The 23,883-nt window shown below is 42.4% G+C and overlaps 1 protein-coding gene across 1 annotated transcript; it reads right to left on the bottom strand.

The window, feature by feature from the left end:
• Positions 1 to 221: 221 nt before the first annotated feature.
• On the bottom strand, positions 222 to 14,039 carry PAG1 (phosphoprotein membrane anchor with glycosphingolipid microdomains 1). Its single transcript, XM_010575853.1, has 6 exons — positions 13,912 to 14,039; positions 11,475 to 11,526; positions 10,840 to 10,936; positions 7,263 to 7,855; positions 2,602 to 2,661; positions 222 to 640 (listed from the first exon to the last, which is right to left on the bottom strand). Exons 1-6 carry the CDS (start codon positions 14,037 to 14,039, stop codon positions 293 to 295), a joined length of 1,278 nt encoding a protein of 425 aa, XP_010574155.1. The 3' UTR covers positions 222 to 292.
• Positions 14,040 to 23,883: the final 9,844 nt, after the last annotated feature.

The following is a 23,883-nucleotide window of genomic DNA, read 5'->3' as shown; positions in this document are numbered from 1 at the left end:
GGACAACAAGCATAGCACTCCTTCTCAAATTCTGGTTGTCCTGGAGCTAACAATAAAGAAGTCTTTACATTGTCCTGGTTGTCATTCTGACCTGACATACCCTTTCCCATGAGCCTCCACCCACCACCCAGAATAACCTAGCAGGTGTCATACCCTGGCTGAAACGTATGCCGCTTCTTCACAACTTTTGTTCTCTACTTAGCTTCGTTCCTCAAAAGGAGAAGCACTCCCCTCTCTGTGTTTCACATGTTCCTTTGAAAATACCAGTGGAGAAATCTGCCTGCCGGAGTAGTTAAAGTCTGGTGAGATCTCTGTGGTGCTGCAAGTCCCCTATGCTCTCATAGTCATTCTCTCCTGAAAGAGCAGTGTGGTTTGTGTTAGGCACAGACAAGGTCCTGTCTTCTTGGCTCACTGACTGGATAGCTTCATAGTCAGGCTCCAGCTCCCCGTTTGGTCTGTCCGCTGACTGAGGCACAGTGGTAGTATTTAGGGTGTTTTCAAAGTCCTTCACGCTTGCATAGAGGCCACTGCAAATAGATGGGGACCTCTGAGATGCAATTTCTTGAATACAGGTGTAAGGAGAATCCAGTGCCTTGATGGGCTGTCCCGGCTTACTCACCGATGAGTACATGGCTGAGATCTAGGAAAAGGAGACAACTGATGAGTATTTAAGCATGACATAAAATTTGTGTGACAGTTTGTACCTCTTCCACCACAAGGATGTCGGTTACTTAAGAAAAGACAGGATCTTCTAATAAAAACACATCCTTTCTTACCAAAAAAAAGAAAAAATATTTCTTGCAAATCCTTTCTTTTCTGGCATGCATTTATATATTGATTTTCTTTCAAAAAAGAATGCTTTATAAAAGTTTATAAATGTAAAATTCTTTGAACAGAAATCCCCAGCAAGCAAATTAGACCCAGGACAAAAGGGAATGGCTTTGTGAGCAGGAGCTCTTGCAAGTTTTGCTATGGTCCTGGAGCCAGCTTGGGCTCAATGGTGAGACAGGCATCAAAGGTCAAAAGCATCAGGTTTAGCTGCTGTAATGTAGAAGAAGGATGCTGTCTGATCCTTGGGGTTTTAAAAATTATTATTATTTTTAATGGTAGCAGCTACTTTTCTGCTTTTAGAGACATGCCAATAGGAGAGCAGTTATTTATTGTGTTTGTAGGCAGAACCAAGGAGGCCACAAGTCATGTGAAGAGAACATTAAAAATCAGGAGATAAATTACCCACACCAGAAAATAGCAAATAGTGCCGATCTTGATATGCAAGGTCTGCTCTGTTGACTAAACTCTGCCTACAAAGAGGAGCTGCATCTCAGTCACTGCGTATCAGAACTTAAGACTAGAGACTGAAACCTCTCAGCTACTACAAACACGAGAGAGGGAGCTGGAGTCTCACTCCTAGCTCTAAAAATTGTCTCTGAGGAGGTGGTATGCTTGAACAAGTGCATGAAGGTGGCCCTTAATGAAGAGGTGAAGGAGAAGCCTACATCCACACATGTCCCTCCGCTCAGGGCTCGCGGGGCTGGTGCCAAGCACAGGGAGCCGCTTGACTCCCTCTCCCAGTCCAAGTGGATACAACCCCTTGCACAGGGCAGACGGCTGAAATTCCCTGCACTGCTCCTCTAGTACCTAATATCACAATTGCAACATAGCTCTCCTGTTACATTTAAAGCCTTTCCCAAGTATGCAAGGCCACTCTGGACTTGTATCAAACCAATTATAATAGTAGATTGGCACGAAAATGTCCATTACCATTAAGCAACACTGACGCAGATGAACCAGATCGCTTCTGTTAATTCTGGTTTGGTTTGTTGTTTTTGGGGTTGTTTTGTGAAGAGAGACTTCCAACTGCAGGTGGCAATACTTCTTAGTTTTTACTGATTTCAGCCAACCAAACAAAAAATGGCTTTTCTGCTCATCCATACTTCAACCCTTTCCAACATTAAATTACATGAACCCAGTCTAAGGGTCAATTTATTCACTAATGTGTGGGAGCGCTTCTCCCAGCAGAAAGCATTAGCTCACTCAGGTCATTGCCAAGTTTATGTTTACTTTTATGTCTGGAGAACGTATTTATAAACTGCACAGGTGTATTGGAGACGATCACAAGCAACCTTATTTCTGTTTAACTTTTCTGTCTTTGTTTCAATCTCCTCAATTTATTTGACTAATAGGCATTTTAAAGAACAGTTTATGTTCCAGTGCTTTTATTGTGCTTCCGTTTTTTTCCCAGAGCTCCAAACACTTTGCATGGAGAAGGTGGAGCATGTTTCAAAAGGCTGCTGATGATTATTCTTAAGTAGAGTTTGTCTTCCAAACCAAGAAGCTGCCCTAATGATCAGCTAATTGTGGCCTCCTGTTATTTTCTGACACCACTTTTTAACCTATTGGCCTGATATAGCCATATGCTGGAATAGTTCTGATTTTAGCAATGTGGCAATACAAACTCTGTGCAGAGAAGCTTTGGCTGTCATTTTCCCTTCAGACAAATTTCACCTTTCTTATATCCTGTTTAATCATGCAGAGTTTATGCTAATTTCTGCCTGAAAAAAGGTCTCTAGTTAGTTATTGAATTTTGCGCAAGAAACCCACCTCATCTTCTGTAAGAGATGGATCTTCCTCCCGAGACTTGTAAGACATTGAACTAAGCCTCTGTAAAAAAGGAAGAAAGGAAAAAAAAAAAAAAAAGGTTTATTACCAGTCAACACTGTGAAACCTATAATAAAAGCCTCCCATTACAATCAATACATTATATTTTATGGTCATTTGCTCACTAGTTCCATTTTACATAGCTAATATCCCTAATATCCAGAGTACATCTCTGGAGATAACAGCCCCGAGGTTAGTAGAGCTTTTTAATGTATCTGCTCTTGTCCTGACCTGAAAAGGGTAAAAATAATGTAATGGTTAAAACAAACTCTGCTCCGCTGTATCCCTGCCTTTACACTTCCAGTGAAGCAAGAAAGAGTCTGCAAAGGCTTTTGAACAATTAAAAGTCAGCTGTTGCGACACACTAGTTGGCCTTCCATGTGATTTTCAGATACGCTTTCAGATGACACAAGAACAATACCCAACTGGCACCTTCCTGACGACTGTTATCCTTCATGCAGTGGCTCCTGGAAGTGCTGCAAGGGAGGCACGCCGTCCTCCTCCGCCCCGCAGTGCAGCAGCGGTGCAGAGGTGCACAGCAGCACCGCCTCACAGCCGCTCCGACCGCGAGCATGGAAAAGACCTGCTGCGACCCACCCGGAGGTGGGCGGCTCGACCCTCAGAGCATCTGGCTGGACCCAGTTCACGTAGCAAAGGTACTGAAGGATGGAGGGCTTGCTTTGGTATCGAGTCTCACTTCAAGCACGTAAAGCATCATGTAGAAATTAGGTCACAAAACACCGGGGGAGAAGCGTTTTGCTCTTATGAAAAAGGTCTTAGGACCTTTGTGACAACGAAGATCCTGGCTACCTCACAGCGGCGGTGTGATTCCTCCCTGCTGGGGCGAGAGGACTTTGCTGGGCTCCTGCTCCACAGTGATTCAGAGGGAGCCTTCCAGCACTGTTTGTAATGGACCGTATTTTGGTGTTTCACAAAAATTCTCCACCTAAAATACTTCAGACCTCCTCCAGTGCAGACCAAGGAGGAGAAGCAGAGCTATTTTGAGCACAGCCAATCAAATACTGCTTCCAGGCACATACTAGACACACAAGACTTTTTTTTTTTCCACAGGGGCTCATTACAACAGATTCTTTCCTACTTCCATTTTTCTCGGAGTTTTTATTTCTGGTAAATACCAAGCTTCAAAACCCTGGGGCACTTCTGATGAAGACCCTGACCCAAAGTGCACTGAAGTCTGCCTGCTGCTCCCTCACACCTAACAACTCCCTGCTTTTTTCTCACTGCCTGGAGAATGTGCTCTTTAACCTGTGGTTTGTTTACTCACCAAAAAAAAAAAAAAAAAAGGAAAAAAAAAGGAAAAATTCAAATGTATTTTGGCCCTTTATTAGATCTGCTTCACTACAGCAGCTCAGTTTAGTCTTTCTTACTTGCAGGATATTTGTTGTGTTGAGGAGTAAGTTACTAATTGCATCCTCACACATTAAAACAAATGCACTTGCAAAATTCTTCAGCAAAGTTATTTTCTCTCATCAGTGTGTCTATAAGCACCACGTGTCAGGACCCCTTCTACAGTTTCCCACTCAAGTATTGACAAATACCCCAGGGTGTTGGCAATCCTGTTCGTGTTTCCCTGGGACCTAATGTTCTTTCTTCTAAATGTGAAACCTGTGACACATCAATTTTGAAGGATATTGTCATCTTGGAAACTGAAAAAAATACTTGCTCCTAAACATGCTGTACCTAGCAATATTATAAATTATGCTTGAAACCTCAACAGCAGCAACACAAACAGCGTATGTCCTTATTTGCCTTCCACTTTCCTTTTGTTCCTCGACAGCACTTGGTTTTTTGCTCTTTGGCTCAGCTGCTGCTCCTGACTCGGGCACCAGAACAAGAAGACCATTCTCCTCGGGTGCATTTATAAGAGATGCTTTGCCCATCCTCAGGCTGTGCAGATCTGAAATCAGATGGCAGCAACCAGATGTACACACGGAGAGCATTTCTACCAGTGCTCACTCTGGAAAGACATGGGTGAAAAAGGAGATCTGTACTTCCTTTTTCTTAATTAAAAACAAAGAACTAAAGAAAAGCTATTCTGCCTCTCCAGTTTTATTAGAACAACTACGCCCAAGTTTTTCCAGGTGACAGAGGCCTGTAAGAGACCTCATGCTATTAAAGGTGTCTTTTTTCTCCAAAACCTTCCCAAGGGTTTGGCTGGGTCATGGCCAATAACCAATTTAGATAATTAATTTTCACCCATCTATTGCACTTTTGGCTCTTGAAAGGATCCTTTATCCTTTTCATGCTGTTATATACTGGAACGGTCTCTGGCTTGGTCCACCTAGCTCCCTCCCAAATGAGTGTGCTTGAGGAACTGGCATGGGCTGGGGATCATCCTGGCTGCCCTCTTTTACAGGGTGAGACTGAAACAGCCTGGAGACGGTCTGTTCCCTGTTTGTTGGCAGGTACAAGTCTCGGTTACACAAGCAGCCTCCCTGCCTGTCCCTTCTTTGTGCCCTACTAAAGCAAAGCCTAATTATAGTGAGAGAGACTTGCATGACTTACGCCCAACCTCTCTCTTCATCAGGGTCAGGGCAGAAGGCTGAGAAGTTTGGGATACCGATGTCATGTTAGGCAAGGCAGCTAAGTAGCCTCACAAGAGAGTAAGCAAAAAGAGACACCTATGGACTCTGTTTAACTAAAAGAGTTATCAACGTAACATACATTTCCATAAACGTCTTGGTTTTGGTTGCCACATCGGAAAAAACAGGCATTGCTCTGCATTGTTTGATGCAGCAAAATAGAGGGGAAAATTACCATCATCACAACAGAAAAACAATCCTGCAACCACCTCCCCACACAATGCCAACAATAATGACATTTATATATTCCATCAATTACCATTTCCAACTCTGCTGCAGCTGTAGCTCTCAAGGACAGGACAGGCGCACGCTTCGATGCATAATGCATGTACCTAGCAGCAAACGCGGGAATGATCTGATGCTGCTGAAGCTTTAACTCAGGATGGCTTTAGCTCTGAATAAATTTTAATTAGACAAACACCTTTTTTCTGGCACTTAGGGGACTGCATGTGTCATCTCTTGATTAATCCTTCAAAACCTGAACCATTTTAATCAATTCCCACTCCTTGCAGTTACTGACGCTGTATACACAGTGTGCTGGGGAGCTACAGAGCAGCAAATGCTTTTCCTTTGTATTGGTGCCTGGGAAATACAATGATTTTTTGCAAGTCTTTTCACACCTGGTAGGAAAAATGTCACTGTTATGGAAAGCTGTTTCTCTAAAAGTTTAATTAGAAACTACATATGGCCTGAATTTGGGAGAAGGGAGTGTTGGTGGATTATTGTTGACAATCACATCTTAATTTTTTACTTAACGAGCTCGTTATTTGTAAGAATGTGCACTGAAGAGTCCAGATAAACAATTTTTATATTATGAGTAGTCTTCAGTTTATTCATTTTGGCTCTATTCTGCTTTATAGGTTACATGGTTAGTCAGTTATTTAACAAGGTATATTTCTGCCCTCTGCCTGGATTACTGAAATAATACTTCGAATAAGAGAACTAGCAGAAACAAGTAACAATACTTCAGCTCTGCTATGATTTTTCAGGTAAATGTTTACACTAAAATGTCACATCGCATCTTAAGGATTTTTTGGAAGTTTTCATCAATACCTAATATTATTTGATGAGTCAGACACCAGAATTATATTAATCTGCTAAAATCACAGTTCTTTCATTCACAATTAATAATAAATTATCTAAAGTAGTTCAGAAAAATGCAAACTCAACAGTTTATGAAAACTCTGTGCAATGACCTGAAAGCATCCTTAAAATTAATTCTGGTGAAAAACTAAAAATGGGAAAATAACTTGTTGAAAATGTCATGATTCTAATTTTCAAGGAGTTCGCCACTAACTTGTCCCTAGGCTGGGAGAAAGAACAAGCTGCTGTGAAAACATAACTTTTGGCCACGATTTCAGCAGGCAGAAATTCATTACTCTGTTTACGTGTGACATACATACAGAATTTCACAAATATAAAAGCCTACAGTTGTAATCTCTCTCTCTTTCTGTCCCTCTCTCCTACAGAGAGAGACGAGACGAGTGGCTTTGAGCAGATACCCAACACTTGCACAGTTGAGTCAAGGTGCCCCAACAAAGGAGGCACATCTAAAGTTAGGGCATCCCCCAAGAATGCCCCCCTCTCTTTTTTGTAAATTGAGGTTTCATTAGAAAAAAACAAAGGGGGGATTTTGAACAAGATACAGATGCTGACAGAGATACTGGATACCTATGGTAATAACTCCCACAAGTATAATACCATTAAACAAAGAAGCAGAGGCCCCCTATGCCATTTCTGGAAAATATTTGGGAAAAGCCTTATGAAGTACATACTGCAACAATCCAAAATATAGGCTGCAATAAAATGAATACATGCCTATAATGCAAAGACTATCCTGTACATTTTCATATTTCCATATTTTACAGTCTTGCATCACCTTGAGTGTTTTTCTTTCTTGGCATTTTTTTTTTGTTATTTAAAAAAAAAAATCGTCTCCCACCCGTATGTTCTTTATCATTATTTGGCTGTTTGACAAGGACAAGTATTTGCAGTAGTTACCTTCTCTGGTTTACTTGCTCCTTCTGTCACTTCTTCCACTTCTTTTTCTTGCACATTCTCATTTTCATCAAGAAGCTTCATGGGTACTGGAGGGGGAGGCTCATCCTCTACATCTGGTGTGTTGTCAAGAGGGCTTTCTGAATTAGCACTCTGGCGACTTTTTTTATTTCGGTCAACAGATGCATATTCTGCTGATTCAATTCTGCACTCAGGAATCTGATTCTGACCTTCAGAAACGGTCAGTGAAGCCTTTGATTTGCTGTTACAGCTCTCTTCCATGCTGGCTACTGCTCCAACATCTTTAATTTCCTTCACAGTTTCATACAAGCAGTCTTCAACTATGTTCTCCTGAGAGGAGCTGTCTTTCAAGACTTCGTAAGGCCCTTCCATTCCAAGACCTTGATCATTTTCTGCATTTCTAGCTGAGATGATGGTTTCCATGGTGGTGTTAGGGGGAATACTGGGTAGTTCCCGGCTCTGGTGACATTTTACAGGCTTTCCAAGACTATCCTGTTGATCTAGCAGATCAGAGACAGATGTCTGTACTTCTTCATACGGCTGAATACAGGCAGTTGTACTGTCCTCTGAAAGCACTAGAGAAAATTACGAAGAAGTATTTAAAACAGATGCGTAACTATAAGGTGAGTGCAATTTGGTACTCTCTACACCACTTTGGTTTTGTGTCTCATTGGAAAGGATAAATGATATTAATGCCTGGAAATGTCTACTGGTCGTCATGCTTTTTGTTTATCAAAAGATTTCAGTTTCAGAGATTTCTGCACTCTACTGTTAAAATATCTTTCTCACAACATCTTAAATACTCTGTGCACCCCCAAGGCACACTATATAGCAACAGCATTCACAGTAAGAACAACCATTGGTGGGCAGGTGCAGGTGTGCATGGATATTCAGCTGTACTCGGTTATACTGAATGCTTACAGACTGCTCGGTCTCAGATGGGGAACACTGGTGGGAGGCCTCAAACCGACTGCCTTTAAAAAAAGCTTTGTTAGATTTTCCTTTCCATTTCCCTATCCTTTGGAAACAAAAAGGAAAGTGTTCTTTCTTCCTCCCTACCCAGCCCTCACCTTGTTTAACGTGCTGGCCAAATTCTCGTCTGAATCACACTTTGCTCAGCCCTGCCGCAGCTAGCCTCGCTGCACGCTACACCAGAAGCTCCTCACTGGAAGGCTATGCCATACTTCTCATAGTCTCGCAGCACATAATGTAGGTTGACAACCTACTAACGAGCCAGCCATATGCACAAAAGAGAAGACTAGACTTCAGAAAGTAGTGTTAGGCAGAACATGTTATTTTAAGTCCCAGAAGCAGGTCACGTTGCTGTCACTAGAGGGTATTAGGGACTGAAATCTGTGGACTTCTTATCTTACAGTGCACACGTATGACATTTGTCTGCATTCAGGGATGTATACATGGGCACACACAAGCATGTTCCAGGTAGTACACGGTATGTAAGTTTACGTGACACCATTTCTTTGAAAAATGACTTCTGAATAGCTTTACTTTTCTTAGCACAGTTCCTATGGTACTCTCTCAGCAAAATCAACTCATTCTTCCATTTCCTTCAGTGTGTTTGACATGATGTCATAAAGTGTTGCCAAAGCAATCAGTACCCTTGATTTGGGGCCTGTCAGGGACATTGCTTTCTCTTGTGCTCAGGGCATGCAGACTCACGCAGTCAGCACCCGCTGGGAGCTGCACCCAGACAGCAAAACTCAGGATGGAACTGGAGGTGTGGGATGGTAATCGCTGCCTGAATGGGAGATGGGAGGAGAAGAAAAGGAAAACGTCCTTCTCTATTCACTTGGCTCCTGCATACAGCTAGGAAGGAATAGGAGGAATAGGAGGCAGTGTCCTATTGCATCCTGACTAGGACTCAGGGTGTCCTGGTCACTACCCAGGATGCCTGCAGACTTCCTGAGGAACATCAGGAACTGGCCTGGAGAAGGTGGAACATGTTTTCCCCTGCTGGTGCTCACTCTCAGGGATTTCTGTGCTATGCAGAGCACCGCCACAGGCTCCAGAGAGCACCCACCCCATTCAGCCTGGAGGGGGATAATCAGAAGTAATGAGAGCTCACATTTCCATGCTCCTGTGGTTATGGGTAGTGACACAGAAGGGGTTGGCATAGATAAGGGGTTGGCATAGATAAACACAGTGCTGGCAGGCTGTGTAAAGGAAAAAAACCCCAACATTTGATGCTGTTGCTTCTGTAGCCCTGCCCCTGCTCAAAAGGCTAGCAGAAACAGTGAAAGAACAAACTATTAACAAAAAGAATGCATAAAGTATACATAAGAAATTAAAGCACATTGGTTCCTGTTATTCAGAAGGGTTGTTATGCAGAGCGTAAGCTCAGTAATATCAGACAGTCTGAAAACTGTCTGCTCATTGACAGCACACCTTTTAGTAGCAGCTTTGACAGCTGCATGTGTGGTGACTCATGGCAAAAAGAAATGCTTCCCTTCTGCAGGGCTTTGCGCATCGAGTCCCTGGGTGAGCCACACACCTACATATGCAACAAGCCAATGGACAGGAGCAGCGATTAGTTGCAAAACCAAAGTTTAAAAATTCCTTTGGATACTTGTCTCCGAGGGGTAAAGATTGAATAGCTTAGTCTCCAGCTGCACAGTGAGATGAGGAGGTAGGAGATGAGGAGTGCAGCCCCCAGTGTCGGTGCCTGGCGTGGAGACAACAGTTGGCTCCCGGTGGCTCTGAGCTGAGACCAAGTTTATTTTTAAGTGCAGCTGAGTAAAGTATTTTCCAGTGATACCTCACTGTGAATCATTTTGAGCGTTCACCAAAGCAAAGACTACAGAAAAAAAAGGAAGTCTATTTATGTTGCCCATTTTTCTAAAATACAAAAAATACAAGTGACAGCCTTGCACAGCATGGGACTATGATCCAAAGCTGTAGTCCCTGGAGGAGGACCTGAAATATTTGCACAGCCTCCAAGAGTGAAGCTCCAAGGTACAACTGCATCTTCTGGTCACATCCCAACTTGGTAGCTGGCCGAGATTAGGGAACACCACAGTCTTTACCTAATGGACTGGTCAATCTGCAGATGTAGCTCGGTGGCCCAGAGGAGGACCTTAGCACCTTCCCAGTGTTGGCTGGCATGGAGGACTGGAAGCTGGGGTGTAGGGCTGTGCCAGATCATGCCCGACAGGGAAGTGGAGATGCAGCCTAAAACACCAACATCTCCATGACATGGGCTACTGACTTCCCAGCAAGGCAAACATGCTCACTGCATTTTTTAACTCGATCATAAGTTTTGTGTGAATTATGTCCTCTGTGAAGAAGACTGACTGCCCTCCAGAGAGCTGCATGCCTGGCCACTGCCCAGGGATGCAGCAGCTGATCTCATGTCAGACCTCCAGAGGCGAGCGGAGGGGAAACATGGGGTATTCTGACAAACGGCACGACTGCGTGCTTGGAAAGCTGAAGGCTAGAAACCTAAGACTTGAGGGATCACCAACGTGCAGCTAACGTTCTGGGAGCTCTGAGCAAGGGGATGGCGCCGTTCGTCCATCCCGCCCGCAGGGGCTGTGCTACTCACCCTCGCCGTTGCTGAGTGCCCCGTTCTGGTCGCTGCTTGGAGGGGGCTCTGTAGCCGAACTTGTGATCGAGTGGCTGAACACTTCCTTGTCGGAAGGCTGCAACACAAATTAGTGAGATCTAATCACCGTTAGATCAGAATAAATGTTTGCATAAGTAGGTACACAACGAATTTCATTCTGATCTCCGGAGCTCTGACTCACAGGTGTTATTGGCAGGAGAGTCAAACCATGCCAACTATACCCAAAGATTTAGGTGTTTACAGATGTTAAAACAAATAAATGCAATTATGTACAGAGTGATGTCCCTTCCAACCTTTATGGTAATAGACATCACCATGGCTTTAACCCATGAGAAGATGGAAGCTGAAAAGGGTACACTGCGCTTGTGCTGCAAACGGAGTGAAAGAAAAGAGGGAGATCTGGAGTACAATAGTGGCAGAAAGAGCATTGAGAAAGTGCAGATTATCGGGGTCTACACAAGTTCTCCTTCTCTTCCTGTTCTGCAACTTTTAAAGTTGCCCTTGCTCAACCATCTCCAAATTCCTGAGCTATTTTCCAATCTGCAGTATTTTGCAAGGAGCTTGGTACAAACCAACCACAAGACAGACACAAGCTGCCAGAAATAAATACTTACCACATTCATCAGGTTTTCATGATCTCCATTCTGATGTTTGGCCTTCTTTTCCCTTAATGAAAAAGATGTATAAACCGTTACTACAGATTCTACTAATATACAAATGCCAATCATTAACAGACCTTACGCACCTGCAGGGAACAGAACCGTGATTCACAACAATATTGAAAACAGAATAACTGAAAATTATTACAGGGACTGGTATGACCTCTGTGTAAGGTCACCATCAAGGCAGGGTGGTTATAAACATATCTGAAGAGGTACAACAAACACACAAACCTTTTTCTCGTTCAGTGTAAGATCACAGTAAGGAGTAACTGATGATAATAAAAATATTATTATCCTCAATTTAATCATATCTGAAATGCTCAGAGATACATGAGATACATGTTTTGGTCACAGACTACCCGGGCAGTTCCTTAAACTGCATTAGGAAAAGGTATTTATCCTATGAAGAATTAGAAAAGGGCCACAAAATCCAGCCTACTCCCACTCAGGAGGCTAGTGATAATAATAAGCATGAGCAGTTCAAGAAGGCCTACAAATTTCATAGCAGTAGAGGCCTTCATTTTAAAATGAATCCTGTTTCACAGGACTCAAAGTATGAATCACGCTTCCAGTTTTTACCATTTTGCAAATACAGCTCTTATTCTGAAATACTGTAATAAACTATGAGCTTAAAATAATAATAGTCCTTCCCCTAGATGAAAAGGCAAGTAAAAAGGTGAGAAAATACTGACAGTATGAAATCTGTGCTTCTTCTGAAGTCTGCAATGCACCCTACTTCCCACATTAGCAACTGTTAAAATTGTATGTAATTGGGAAATAAGAGAACAGAGCAAGTAAGGCTCCACCAATGCAGAGTGGAGTTAAAGTTTACAAATACTTAATTTCCTCTCTGGAAGTTTTTCTGACTCTGACATTTTAGAAGGAGCAGATTTTGTTCAGTTTTCCATGTCCTCAACCATTTTTGAAGAGTAAGCTAGGAAGAAATTTTACATAATTGCATTTATGCATAAACAACCTGCCCTACGGAATGATCTGAAATAAAAGATACTGTGTCCAGACTAGCAACACAAGAATTTGTTAAAAAGAATCACCAGATAGTTTCTGACAATGTACCTCTGTAACTGCAAAGACATACTCAGTGGTTTGACTCTGTTTTAAAAACATCTTTCTAGAGCTGTTTCAAAGACTGGAGTGTTACAAGACAAAACATGGTAGCTAAATGCAATGTTTGTGGGCTTACAGATTTTTAAGATAGGTTTTATACTTTTAAAGAAATAAGAAAATTACATACTTTTACACAGGTATCATAGGAAACTGTGATGAATAGGAAGATACTGCAATGTCACCTAACAGCTTACAAAAACATTTCTCCTGAATCACATGAATTTCCAACTTACGCTTTTTAGGGTTTCAACCAACTTGTGAGGTTTGGTCTTGCCCATGACTGTTTTTTTGCAACGTGGGCATTAGAGAAATGCTGCTGAAAAACAGGGCCTTCCACTGTAGACACACCTTATGCCAATATAGTGTATTTTACAGCAACACAGCTTCCTCAACGTTCTCAATGCTGAATGGCTGAAAGAACATGCTCCCGTAGGCGTAAGGGTCCAAAATAAAGATTTTGCTGCTGTACTGAGTTACGGATAGTTTTTTTTTTTTTTCCCCTGCATACACTTGGCTGATTGAGCTATGCTGGCAAAATGTAGCGATACGGACCACAGCAGTCCTGCTCCTCCTCGCCAAAGGTCTGACCTGCTGGAAGGGCACCGTGGATTGAGCACAGGCTGCCCGGCTCCCAGTGCAATCAGCAGGGCTCAGCTTACCTGCTATGAAGGGGCCTTGAAATGTGAATAAACAAAGTCAGTAGAAGTGCCTGTACTGGTGAAATCGAGCCCTCTTATGGAGAAATGAAAAAGGATAAGGTATGAGTACAAGGCATTAATTAGTATCACCGTTTGATTCTTATTACTCATCTGGGCTTGAAAGGCAGGATCAACTCCCTGGTCTTCAGCAATGGCCAAAGCAAAGCTGAAATACTTAGAACCTGTTTTCCTTTCCTTTTTACCTATACTTTTTTGGTCCTGTTCAGCCCACCTAATTTTCTCAGTTTCAGGTTAGCGGTGTGATCTGCTAACAGTCCTTGTCCACCTGTGCCCCAGGCTTCAGCTTAGGAGAAAGCATCTAGCAAACACAACAGTGTTTTTCCTTCGCAGCAAGAGCAAAAAAAAATAATTTTAGATTTTAGAAGGAACAGAACTGTTCCAATTCAGGTTTGCTCTGAAAACAGATTTTGTACCGTACTTTTTTTATTTCTGTACCTGAGTCCTCGGTATTTCTTGCTAACTAGTTATCAGTGAAGCTATTTCAATCCCCGCACTATTTGACTCAAGAACCGTTACTGCCTGCTAAGTAACTACCTGAGCCTCACCTGTTGCAGCTGGAGCAGAGGAAGATGAGGAAGGTGAGGAACAAGAGTGTTGTCATGGCTGCCAAACTTCCCCAGAGGATGACATGGACCTGGAGTCCACTGCCTAAGAAACCACCCTCTGGCCCCATGGTACTAGGAGGAACTGGCGTCACTTGGGGCTGAAGAGGTTATTTATTCCTTGCAGAAGGCTGGCATCTGTGCTGCGTGCACCTTCTGTTTCTGCAGAAAGAAAAACACCATTAGAGGTTAATATAAATTTTGAAGATAATGAATCTGACAGCTACAAATCTGGCAGGAGGGATTTTCAAATCCAGATCTTACAAAAAAACAGTTTCGAGTACAAGCCAGCCAGCCAGCCAAAGAGATTTTCAGCTACATTTCTGATGGTGACACAGAGCAAACCTTGTCAAATATTAACGCAAGGTGTTACCTATCTACAATCTCAACACGAATAAAAGGTAGTACAGTATCTCTGTACTTGTATTTTGAGGAAAAAGCTTATAAATCCACTTTGAGGGACACAGCAGTCTGTTTTGCAGTGATATTTGTTAACTTCATTGAAAAGTGAGCTTTCAAAACTAACTACAACTTCTGCAAAACTTACAAGCCAAAAAGAGAGCTGCAGAAGGCATTCACCTCCTTCTCTCTCAACATCTCCTGCCTGCACATGATCCAGTGCTTAAAGTACAGTGAAAAATAAGCTAGGCAAGTCTTTGAAAGGAATACCACAAAGACCTTTCTCACAGCGGATCAGATCTAATCTTATTTCTATGTGAAATGCTTACTTTCTTAATAGTATGTCTGGAGAGTAGTAATACTGAACTTTCTTTTTTTGCTTCTCCCCACCTGAGTCTAAGAAAACAGTAAGAAAAGTAGACAGAGCGGTGTGTAAGTAAACACAACTTTTGCTACAGCACAGCAGGCCCTAGAGAAACATCCTGGGTAAACAGTATTTACGATGTATAAGTTTTGGTATACAATACATTCTAAAATTTATACATATTTTTAATGTAATACATTGTTAACATGGCAAAATTAAAAAGAAGATTTTCATTCTGCACTGCTGAAGATACCAGATTCTCTGTAATTTAGGAATAGGTTATGCAAAGTCTATTTACAGGCTTTCAGTTAGACTTCAAGACTGATAAATACTGAACTAGAATACAATGGCTAAGAGATGAGCAGTTATCTTTTGGGAGTGAAACAGTAGCACAGACATAAGAGTGAATAATGTAAAAGCCACTAAGACTTACTTTAATTTCATGCATATATTTTCATATATATATATATTTATATATACGAAATATGTATATACATATATTTTTTTCTTTGCAGCAGAAGCACACTTTGTAATAGCAAATTCAGTTAGGTACTAATATCATATATGTATCAAAAACGACCATGTCACCATTTTGTTATTAAAATCTTAAGAGAAAAAAGATTAATTTCCAGAAAAAGGCCATTCACATCAAAGAAAATCTGGTGAGTCAGCAGAAGAAACTTAACAACTAAGCTATGTGACTGGGTAGCTCTTAGAAGTAACATTTCTGTTCCTACATAAAATGGTCTCATTGGTTTCTACCATGCAGGATCAGACTTCTGGACACCTTCCAAGAAGAACCAATTCTTACTAATTCATCCATGGCAGATAAAAGCTTTTTTTTTTTTTTTCTTTTATATATTAATGGCCATTGCAATAACTTGAAATGGGAAGAAACAAACAAAAGAAGGAAAAAGTTGCCAAGCCTAGAAAGACAATCTTCAAAGTGTAGTTAAATATTTCTAGTTTGGCCAAGTTATAAGAAAGCCAGATAATCTATAACTTCTCCAAACCCCTAAATAAACAGAACGGGAAGAGTAGGTGTCACACACCTTGCCAAAGCACAGATATGACTTACTGGTAGCCTTGAGCACTGACACCAAAGCACCACTGCTCTTTGGGGACGACTACTGCCAAGCAATGTGACTCTGTGGTTTTCTTGGTAGAGCTTGAAAAATTATTTAAAAGCAATGGCAAACCACTCTAAAGATGATGTATATTGCAGATGTGAATCTGATACAGACCTGCCTCATCCCTATTTTAAAGCAAAACTCAGGTTGCTTCTACACTGAGTCATAGTCACATCACAGGCTGTGAAATGGAGAGACCTTAAGAGAAGTGGAATCAGATTTAGTCGGGAGAAAACTTGGTGTAATGCCCGCAAAAACCTCTCTGATTAGGTGCAAGGGCACTGTGCACTGGGATGAATTCCTGTAGAGGTGATGGACTGTCCTCATTCAGAAAACACTACAAAGCACACCGCACTGGCTGCCCTAACTAGCTCCAAACCTTTGTAAAGTGTTTTCAATAGAAAGTATTTTTCTTTTCAACTTTTATTTTTTATGAATTTTCAAAGACATTTTCTGCCCTGTTCAAGCTTTTAAAAGTTATTCTTAAAAGATCTTTTACATTCTTTTTTCCTATCCTTTTGCCTTTGAAAAATACTAATTTTCTTCCTTCCTTGGAAAAAAAGGATGAAATGAAAATGAAATGTGAAAAAAATGAAAATGGAATCAAATCTTTTTTCAGCATTTTTGTTGTATTTTCTTCCTTAGTTTTCCCAAGAAATAAAAAGAGAGAATGCAAATGAAAAAAAGAAACCTTTCCTCTTTTGTTTTTTTCAAATATGGGGCAAAGAAAAATACAAGAAAAAGAACAGGGATTTCAAAATATTTTTCTTTAAACAGAATCACATTTATTTTTGTCTTGAAAGATATCACTTAAATTATTTCTACTACTAAGTTCATAATTTTATACCTACTCTGATGAACAATACTACACCCCTCTCAGAAGACTAAGTAATATACCAAAAGCTAATATGGTAGGAAAAGATATTCTTTTGTTCTACAGATACATTCTTAAGGCTGCTGGCCTTTAAATAAAGATAATATTTGAGCTAAGGAAAGCTAAGGATGCATGAGGAGCAGGCCCATAGAAAAGCTGCACGTTTGAAGACTTCAGTGCAGCATTAAGGAGTGTTGGGATGAGCAGGAGCAGACAGAGTTGAGACTGAGCTTAAAAAGGAGTGAGATCAGAGGGAGAGAGTCGAGGGAGACCTACGTGTGAATGTCAGGAGTGAAGTGCAAGATTGAAGCTAGACATGAGACATCCCACCAGGCAGAAGCCAAATGGAGCAAAGATAACGACAAGGACAGAAGATGTAGTTAATCTACAGCAGGAGAGCAAGAATTCAGATACCAAAGATTTGACTGTAAGTTGAGAGAAAGAGGTCAGAAAAGGTCGGAAAAGTACAGCGGCACTTGAACCACAGGATGCAACTGCTGGAGTCACCAGTTACCTGTGCAAGCAGAATAGAGTAAGAAATTGGAACAGATTGACGACAGATGAAGCCCTGTGTGAGGGAAGCTGAGCAGGCAAAATGCAACCAGTGGCTCCTCTCAGCTCCTTGAATGGCAGAGTTTGGCGTAAGTGCTAGAGGACCTAAAGCTGCTCAGCATACAGGACAACCAGAAGCAAATATAATACAAAAAAAGCATGCCTACATTCACTCTCTCTGAACCGTTCTCATGAAGTGCCATCAGAGGGGCTTAATCCTACTGTTTAATGCCTCCGAAACGATGAGGCTGAAAGTGTTCACTCAGGACGCTGCCTTTAACACAGGAGAGCTTCTGAAATACTTGAAGCTGGACAAGAACGCATCAGCTGCCCAGACCAGCCCTGGACAGAAACCTGGCAGAGAGATACACTGAAAATACAACTGTCTGGACTCCCTCTGCTTCCTCTTGGTGAATGCCTGGACACTAGAACGTTAATGTATGCCTAATATAATGGATTCTGGAGTGGCTTCAGAGGCTAGCTTTAAAGAGAAACATTTGCAATCATAACTACGGAACAACAAGCAGCTAATTTCAAAAAAGCTCTTAGACAGCTGACATGGTTAACTCCTGCTTTTACAATAAAAAGTGATAGCGTGCTGCCCTCTGGTGAATCTCTCCGTGCGGGGACAGGGAGTTGTGGCTCTTGCGAGGATGCTTCAGAGCTGAACGCAAACCCTGCTGCTAAAGATGGAGCTTATGCCTGGCCTTTCATCTGCTGGGCTTGAAAAAAGCCCGACCTCCACCTTTCACAGACTTGAATAGTTTAAGCTTGCAGAGAGACATCGCTAAGACAGAGTAACGGTCAACTGAACTGGTTTGTGGGGTTTTTTTTCATATGTGATCTTCTTAAGATGAAAATGTCTTTTGTTGTACCCTTTCACAGAAATCTCCACACAAGTTGCCGATGATGCTGAACTCCAAAAATGAGTAATAGAGACAGGCCTGGAATATCTGGATAAGAAAACCGGTTATTTCATTCAAGGCAAAATGCAAACCATGGTTTGCATTCACATTTCAAAGTCATTACCAGTTCAGAAAACTAAGCCTTACACTATACTGAATAAAATGTCTCCTTCTTGTGGCAACTTTCTCTTGCTTTTTAGACATCAATATTTGCCATTAGTGGAACCTATATGGCAAATAACACCTGTAGCCATTTCCTCAAAATTGCACTTACACGCACAATCACATCTGCAGTTTCAAAAAGACAGATATTTCATTGCATGACCTGCATTTTCATGGTGAATAATGTGTTATTTTTCCTTACAGCTGTTGCGGGGATAAAGCAGAGCTGAGGCAGTTCAGCCTGAGCATAGGACACGCAAGTGCAAATTTGTTGCCAAACTGAAGGATAAAAAACTGTACCTGGGGTGAAGCAGTTTTGTGCATAAGATACAGGCTGCAATTTTAGGGAGCACATGGAGGGACAATTTCAGCTAGGGAGGAAAAGCTTGGACTGAGACCTGAACTCCTTTGAAGCCCCAGAACAGACAGACCCAGCGTGCTTCGGGTCCAGGATCTGAGCTGGGTTTTCTGAGCAAAGATCTGCCCGAGCTTACTGCGAAACGCACAGGGGACGTGCTTTGCGAGAGGTGGACGCCATGCCCCGGGAGGCCCGGCAGGAGATGGCAGCGTGTCCCTCTCCCACCACCTTCCCCTTGGCCTCCGGGTTTTACAACCGTTCATTCATGTCCTGCTGCAAACCACGCTCGGCCCATGCTTTCCAGAGGGGAAAGAGTGGGAAAAGCTGACGGCTTCACCTCTCTGCTTTTCTTAATGAATTATAGATGGAGCGTAGGCAAGGGAAGAAATTGTTTTGACAACTGAGCGACTTTGAGTGTGAGAAGCCAAACGCGACAGGACAGGAGAGATTCGGGGAGGGCTGTGGGATCGTGACTCCCTGTCCTGGGCTGTCAGGCCGGATTCGGCTAACAGGGGCACTGCCCAGGAGCTTCACGTGCTCGCCTCTGCGCTGAGCTTTGGTTACAGGGCTCCTTTTCAGGCTGCTCTGTTTCCTGCTGCCCTCCTCTCCTTCCCACCCCTCCTGTTCCCAGTGCCTTCAGTTATCTGCTGCTAAACTCAAAACAGATCAGTCAGATCACCCAGTTTGGAAGATCCCCTCCACCCCAACAGTGCAGACCTCGGAGGGAGAGGGGAGAGCGGGGAAGAAGGTCGTAATTTTTAAAGGAGATTTTTATTGGTCTGGTAGCAAGCCCCCAGCGAGCTGCATTAAACCAGAAAATGGTGAAGTACAAGATATGTGAACCATGAACTGAGGCAGGAACTGAGAATTATGAAACTAATGTCCTCTTGCCTACCTCCAGCTGCAAACATTGTCATTCAAACACAAAAATGGAACAGAAACCCGGGATACAACAAAGAGGCAGCAGCAGAAACAGTGCTGCAGGTACAAGTAACATCTATGAATGCTGATCCTTTTATCTTCTGTTCCTCCAGATACTGAAAACAGACTTTCTCCATGAAGCTGGAGTCCTACAGGAGACCTAATGAGGTCCTGTTACCTTACTTCCTCTCCAGAAAACTCTCTGCCACTTCAGCCCAGCTCAGGCATCAGCAGGGACATTGTATCTCCAAGTGCCCAAAGACTGAGCATGTCCCTTGTATGTAACATCCTCGGGCCACGCTAAAGAAAACACCTGAAGGCAGGCAATCCCTTACCACAACTCCCACACCAACAAGAGTTCACACCGAACTACACACTTGATTTACACAAGAGGGAGGACATGGCAGATGCGCTTCACTCAATCCGGAACCATTTCCATGTCAGGACTGTTCTCTGCATGCCTGGAAACACCATGCTGCTGGCAGGGAAACGCCATTCATGCTCCTGGCATGAGCTTAAGTGTAGCACTATGGTGAACTGGGTTAAAATGAACTTAAAAGCACCCTTCACCCAAATAGACTTTCTCTAAACCTCGTGATTTTAAATGGAAAATGTTTTCTGACCTTCTCCACTACGTGGCCTCACCATGCTTTAACAGCAGAGCAGCTGGAGGCAGCTCCTGTCTCCTTTCTGTAGCTTGCCACTGCTGGTGAATTCCTGACAGCACAACCTGATACAGCATTACACCCAAATTTTGTGACACCATCAGGGCTGTATTTGTCTTTGTGTGGGCAAAATACTTGGGCCAAACTTTTCACAGGTATCTCCTACTGCAGGTCCTGGTTTGGAGCCTGCCTGCGGAAGTTGATGGGAGTTGTGCTCTGAACATTAAGGTGACATCCATAGCAGTAAATTAAACATGTCGGCAATAACTGTCTTTTACTGCAGTCAGTTGGCATGGTACAGCCCGAGCCCATACTGATAAACTTCCTTATTCTCCATAGAATGGTGGTTGTATCCAAATGGTCTTCAGGAGTGGTCCCTGACTGGAGCTAACTCCTGAGCTGTGCTTGGTATTAGTTGGGGAAAAAAAACATTTTACTGCAGCCAAAATTATGTTCCAGGCTGTTCTAACCTGGTAAAACCAGATCCTTCGTACCTCAGACTGAGAATCTGATAACTGTGGGTCCTTTTGACCTCGACCCCCTTGTGCTAGAGCTCCTTCTCATCCACCACAGGACTGCCCAGCTTTCCACCCACTCCAGCTCCTCTCACCAGCTCCCAGCTTCTCTCTCCCAGTTCCCAGTTCTATTTGCTGCCTGGGGCAATCACCTCTGTTATAAGTGACAAAAAACATATTAAGATATCAAAATAGCAATAAGCATGTATGAGTACCTCAAAGTAAGTAAAAAGATCTTGAAATTTTATCAAAAAGAAAATTCAGGCAATTCTCAGGCATTGCTACATTAAAATGGATGATACTATGGAACAGCCCGAATACACACATTATCCTTGCTTTAAATTGGCCCTAGGTCCATAAGAGCAATTGCAATTAAATACTTCTGGAGACAACAGGACTGCTGTCTGGACTGAGGTCCTGCTTGGCAGAACCTCTCCTCACACCACAGTGTCACCAGAATCAAGATTGTGGAGTTTCTCCAAATGCACTGTAAAAAAGTTGTAAGACTGATTTATGTTACTGTTTCTGTATCTGTGTTGTTTTGGCTTCTAGCTGTTTAAATGTAGATCCAGTACTGAACTACACAAACCTTAAGACCAAGATCACCTTTCTCATGCAACACCTACTGCATTTTTAAGGCTGAGATCACCCTTTTCATGCAGTACCTACTGCAGTTCACTTTTGGGGCTCCTGTGCACTATGTCAGGACAAATCCTTTCCTACAACAGATTAAATCTCTTCTGGTGCAGTTGTGTTTTGAGCTGCCTGGCTTGGCAGCACCCATTTAACGAGAACAGTTAAAGGCAGACACGTCTTATTCCAAGCAGTGAAGAACTGCTGCAGGAGACCAGATGTGCACATAATTAAGGTCTGGTCCTGAAAGCCTGATGCTGGAAGGAATTACTGACATGGACTGTGCTGCTGTTGCAGGCTGTCAGACAAGCCTTGCAGAGGCTGTGCATGCTGTAAGCCTTCAAAATAGCTCATGTTTCTGCTTTGTGAAGCAGCAGAATAATGAGGTTCTGATCTCATTCCCCACTGTATCTACTTCTACAGAAATCATAGCTGGTTTATCAAAGGATGTGTGTGCTCTATAATGCAAAACCAGATCTAAGACAAAACTGAATAGTCCCAAACCACCGGTCACTTTTAATCCCTTCTAAGTCTTAACATGTCCTAAAGAGAAACCAAGTGTCTCTGAAACCATCTATCTGTGGCATTGCAGAAAATTTAAAAAAGGCCTTTGCAGCAGTAAATGCTGATCTACACCGCAATCTGCAGTCATACTCCAGTCAACTCATTCATGCCTTGTCAGACCATGTCACCTCAAGGTCAACATATTCAAAGTTGACCTGACTTCTCCTTCCATGCTTTCTTCTCTATTCCTACTAGAACTTCAGCAATTCCACACGAGCCTGCATTGTAGCCTGCCTCTCCTCCTCAGAAAGACATCTGGGAAAGTGGGAAGAATCCAGACAGTAGTATGAACAATTAAGCATGTGAATTCAAGAGCTCGCTTCAAGGCAGTGGAATAGTTTCAATTAAAATGGTGGAGAATTTTAGAAAATAAGAGATGTCACCACCGAGGTTTTCTTAGCAGACCGTAAAACTGGATTTTCAAAGGAAGGTGAGCATAATTGCATGTGAACATGATTATGTCCCAGCGAAAACAGTCTGCATCCTGGGGTTAATGCATGTGCATAATTATGCACCTAACTTGTCACGTAGCTAGCACATTTATTTGTCACGTTCACAAGGTCTTTGTGTACATAAACCATACACTCGCAAATCTTCGCCAAAGGTATCTTCCATTATAAATCAGGTCCTGAGCAAACAGGTTTTTAAACTGATAACTTAAAGCTCACAAATTCATTCCACAGTGGTTAATAACATTACCCTCATTTCACTACCAGCAGTACAAACCCCCCAGCACAAGCAGGGAAAAGCAGAGCGCTGCAGACACAGCTTGCCAACACAGAGCATCGGCTGAGCTTGGCCAGCTGCTGAGGAAGAAACCGATAATGACGCCTCTGTGAAACAGCTCCTAGGAACACCACCACATATTTTCCCCAGGCTTTAGCAGCCAAATAATGACTGTCTCGAATGTGACAGCAGAAAAGCTTTATCTGATGAGTGACCATGCCAAAGATTACAGCTTAATTGTAGCATATTATGCTCTTTCCCACACCCCCACAACATCCCATATTGCTTGCTGGCTGCAGTGAGGTAATTAGACCACGATTACTGCATACTTTAGAGCATATAGAAATGAAAGCTGTCTTTGTGAAGTGTTTTCCAGCTCTGACACAACTACTCCTGATAGCTTTGCTTTTCCTGGAACTGGATGCTATTTCATATTAAACACAGCCTGTTTATAACTGCACTTTGCTGTTTATGTAATTCTACCATGCTGAGTCCCCTTTCAGTCTTTGCAGTGCAACAACATTTCGAGCAACCCTTTTGCAAACTCAGGTAATAATAATGGAAATAGAGAAATACCCCCTAGCCTGGGAAGTGGACAAACACAGCGATTGCCTCTGTCATCTGACCTAAAAGACCTCTAAAATCCAGGGCAATCGTACTTGTTCTCAAACTGTGTTTGAATCAGGCCTATGAAACCCAACAGATAGATAGTACTTTTGCAGAGGCTACTTCCCATTTCCAAAGGACCCTGAACTTACAAAAATACAGAAGATTGCAAAATATGCGGCAGCAAAACACAATGCTCTGATTATCCCCAATGAAATGCTGCTGAAAAAGAAGGATTTAAAAAAAAAAAAAGACAAGACTCCTACTTAGAGTGGGATTCAACTTCTGTATGTTTACATCTCTAAAAACAGGCTTCTATTTACCTAGATGCTCTCTACAGGATCCCACCTGAGAGATCTTACTTCTGTTCTCATCACAGGTGAAGACTAAATGACTTCCACTGATACTTAACTTTTAGATTGCTAAAATTTTAGTACTTACAGTGGGATTAACCCTACCTAAACTGAGAAATTTAAAAAATGCCTTGTATCCAACTGTCAGGACATTACAGCCTTTTAGTGTGCCTTAAGTGAGATCCTCC

This window comes from Haliaeetus leucocephalus, unplaced genomic scaffold (assembly GCF_000737465.1).
Source record: "Haliaeetus leucocephalus isolate CR32 unplaced genomic scaffold, Haliaeetus_leucocephalus-4.0 Scaffold506, whole genome shotgun sequence".
Classification (NCBI taxonomy): domain Eukaryota; kingdom Metazoa; phylum Chordata; class Aves; order Accipitriformes; family Accipitridae; genus Haliaeetus; species Haliaeetus leucocephalus.
Note: the sequence above shows the minus strand (reverse complement) of the source record. Positions and strands in the feature narration are given on the sequence as shown.

Bases quoted from the DNA above. Each gene is read 5' to 3' on its own strand.
- PAG1 (XM_010575853.1), bottom strand. From the start codon at position 14,039: ATGGGGCCAGAGGGTGGTTTCTTAGGCAGTGGACTCCAGGTCCATGTC. The intron at 7,856-10,839 runs GTGAGTAGCACA...AATTTTCTCTAG, and splicing joins GGCACTCAGCAACGGCGAGG to TGCTTTCAGAGGACAGTACA. The intron at 2,662-7,262 runs GTAACTACTGCA...CCTTTTTTACAG, and splicing joins GAGCAAGTAAACCAGAGAAG to AGGCTTAGTTCAATGTCTTA.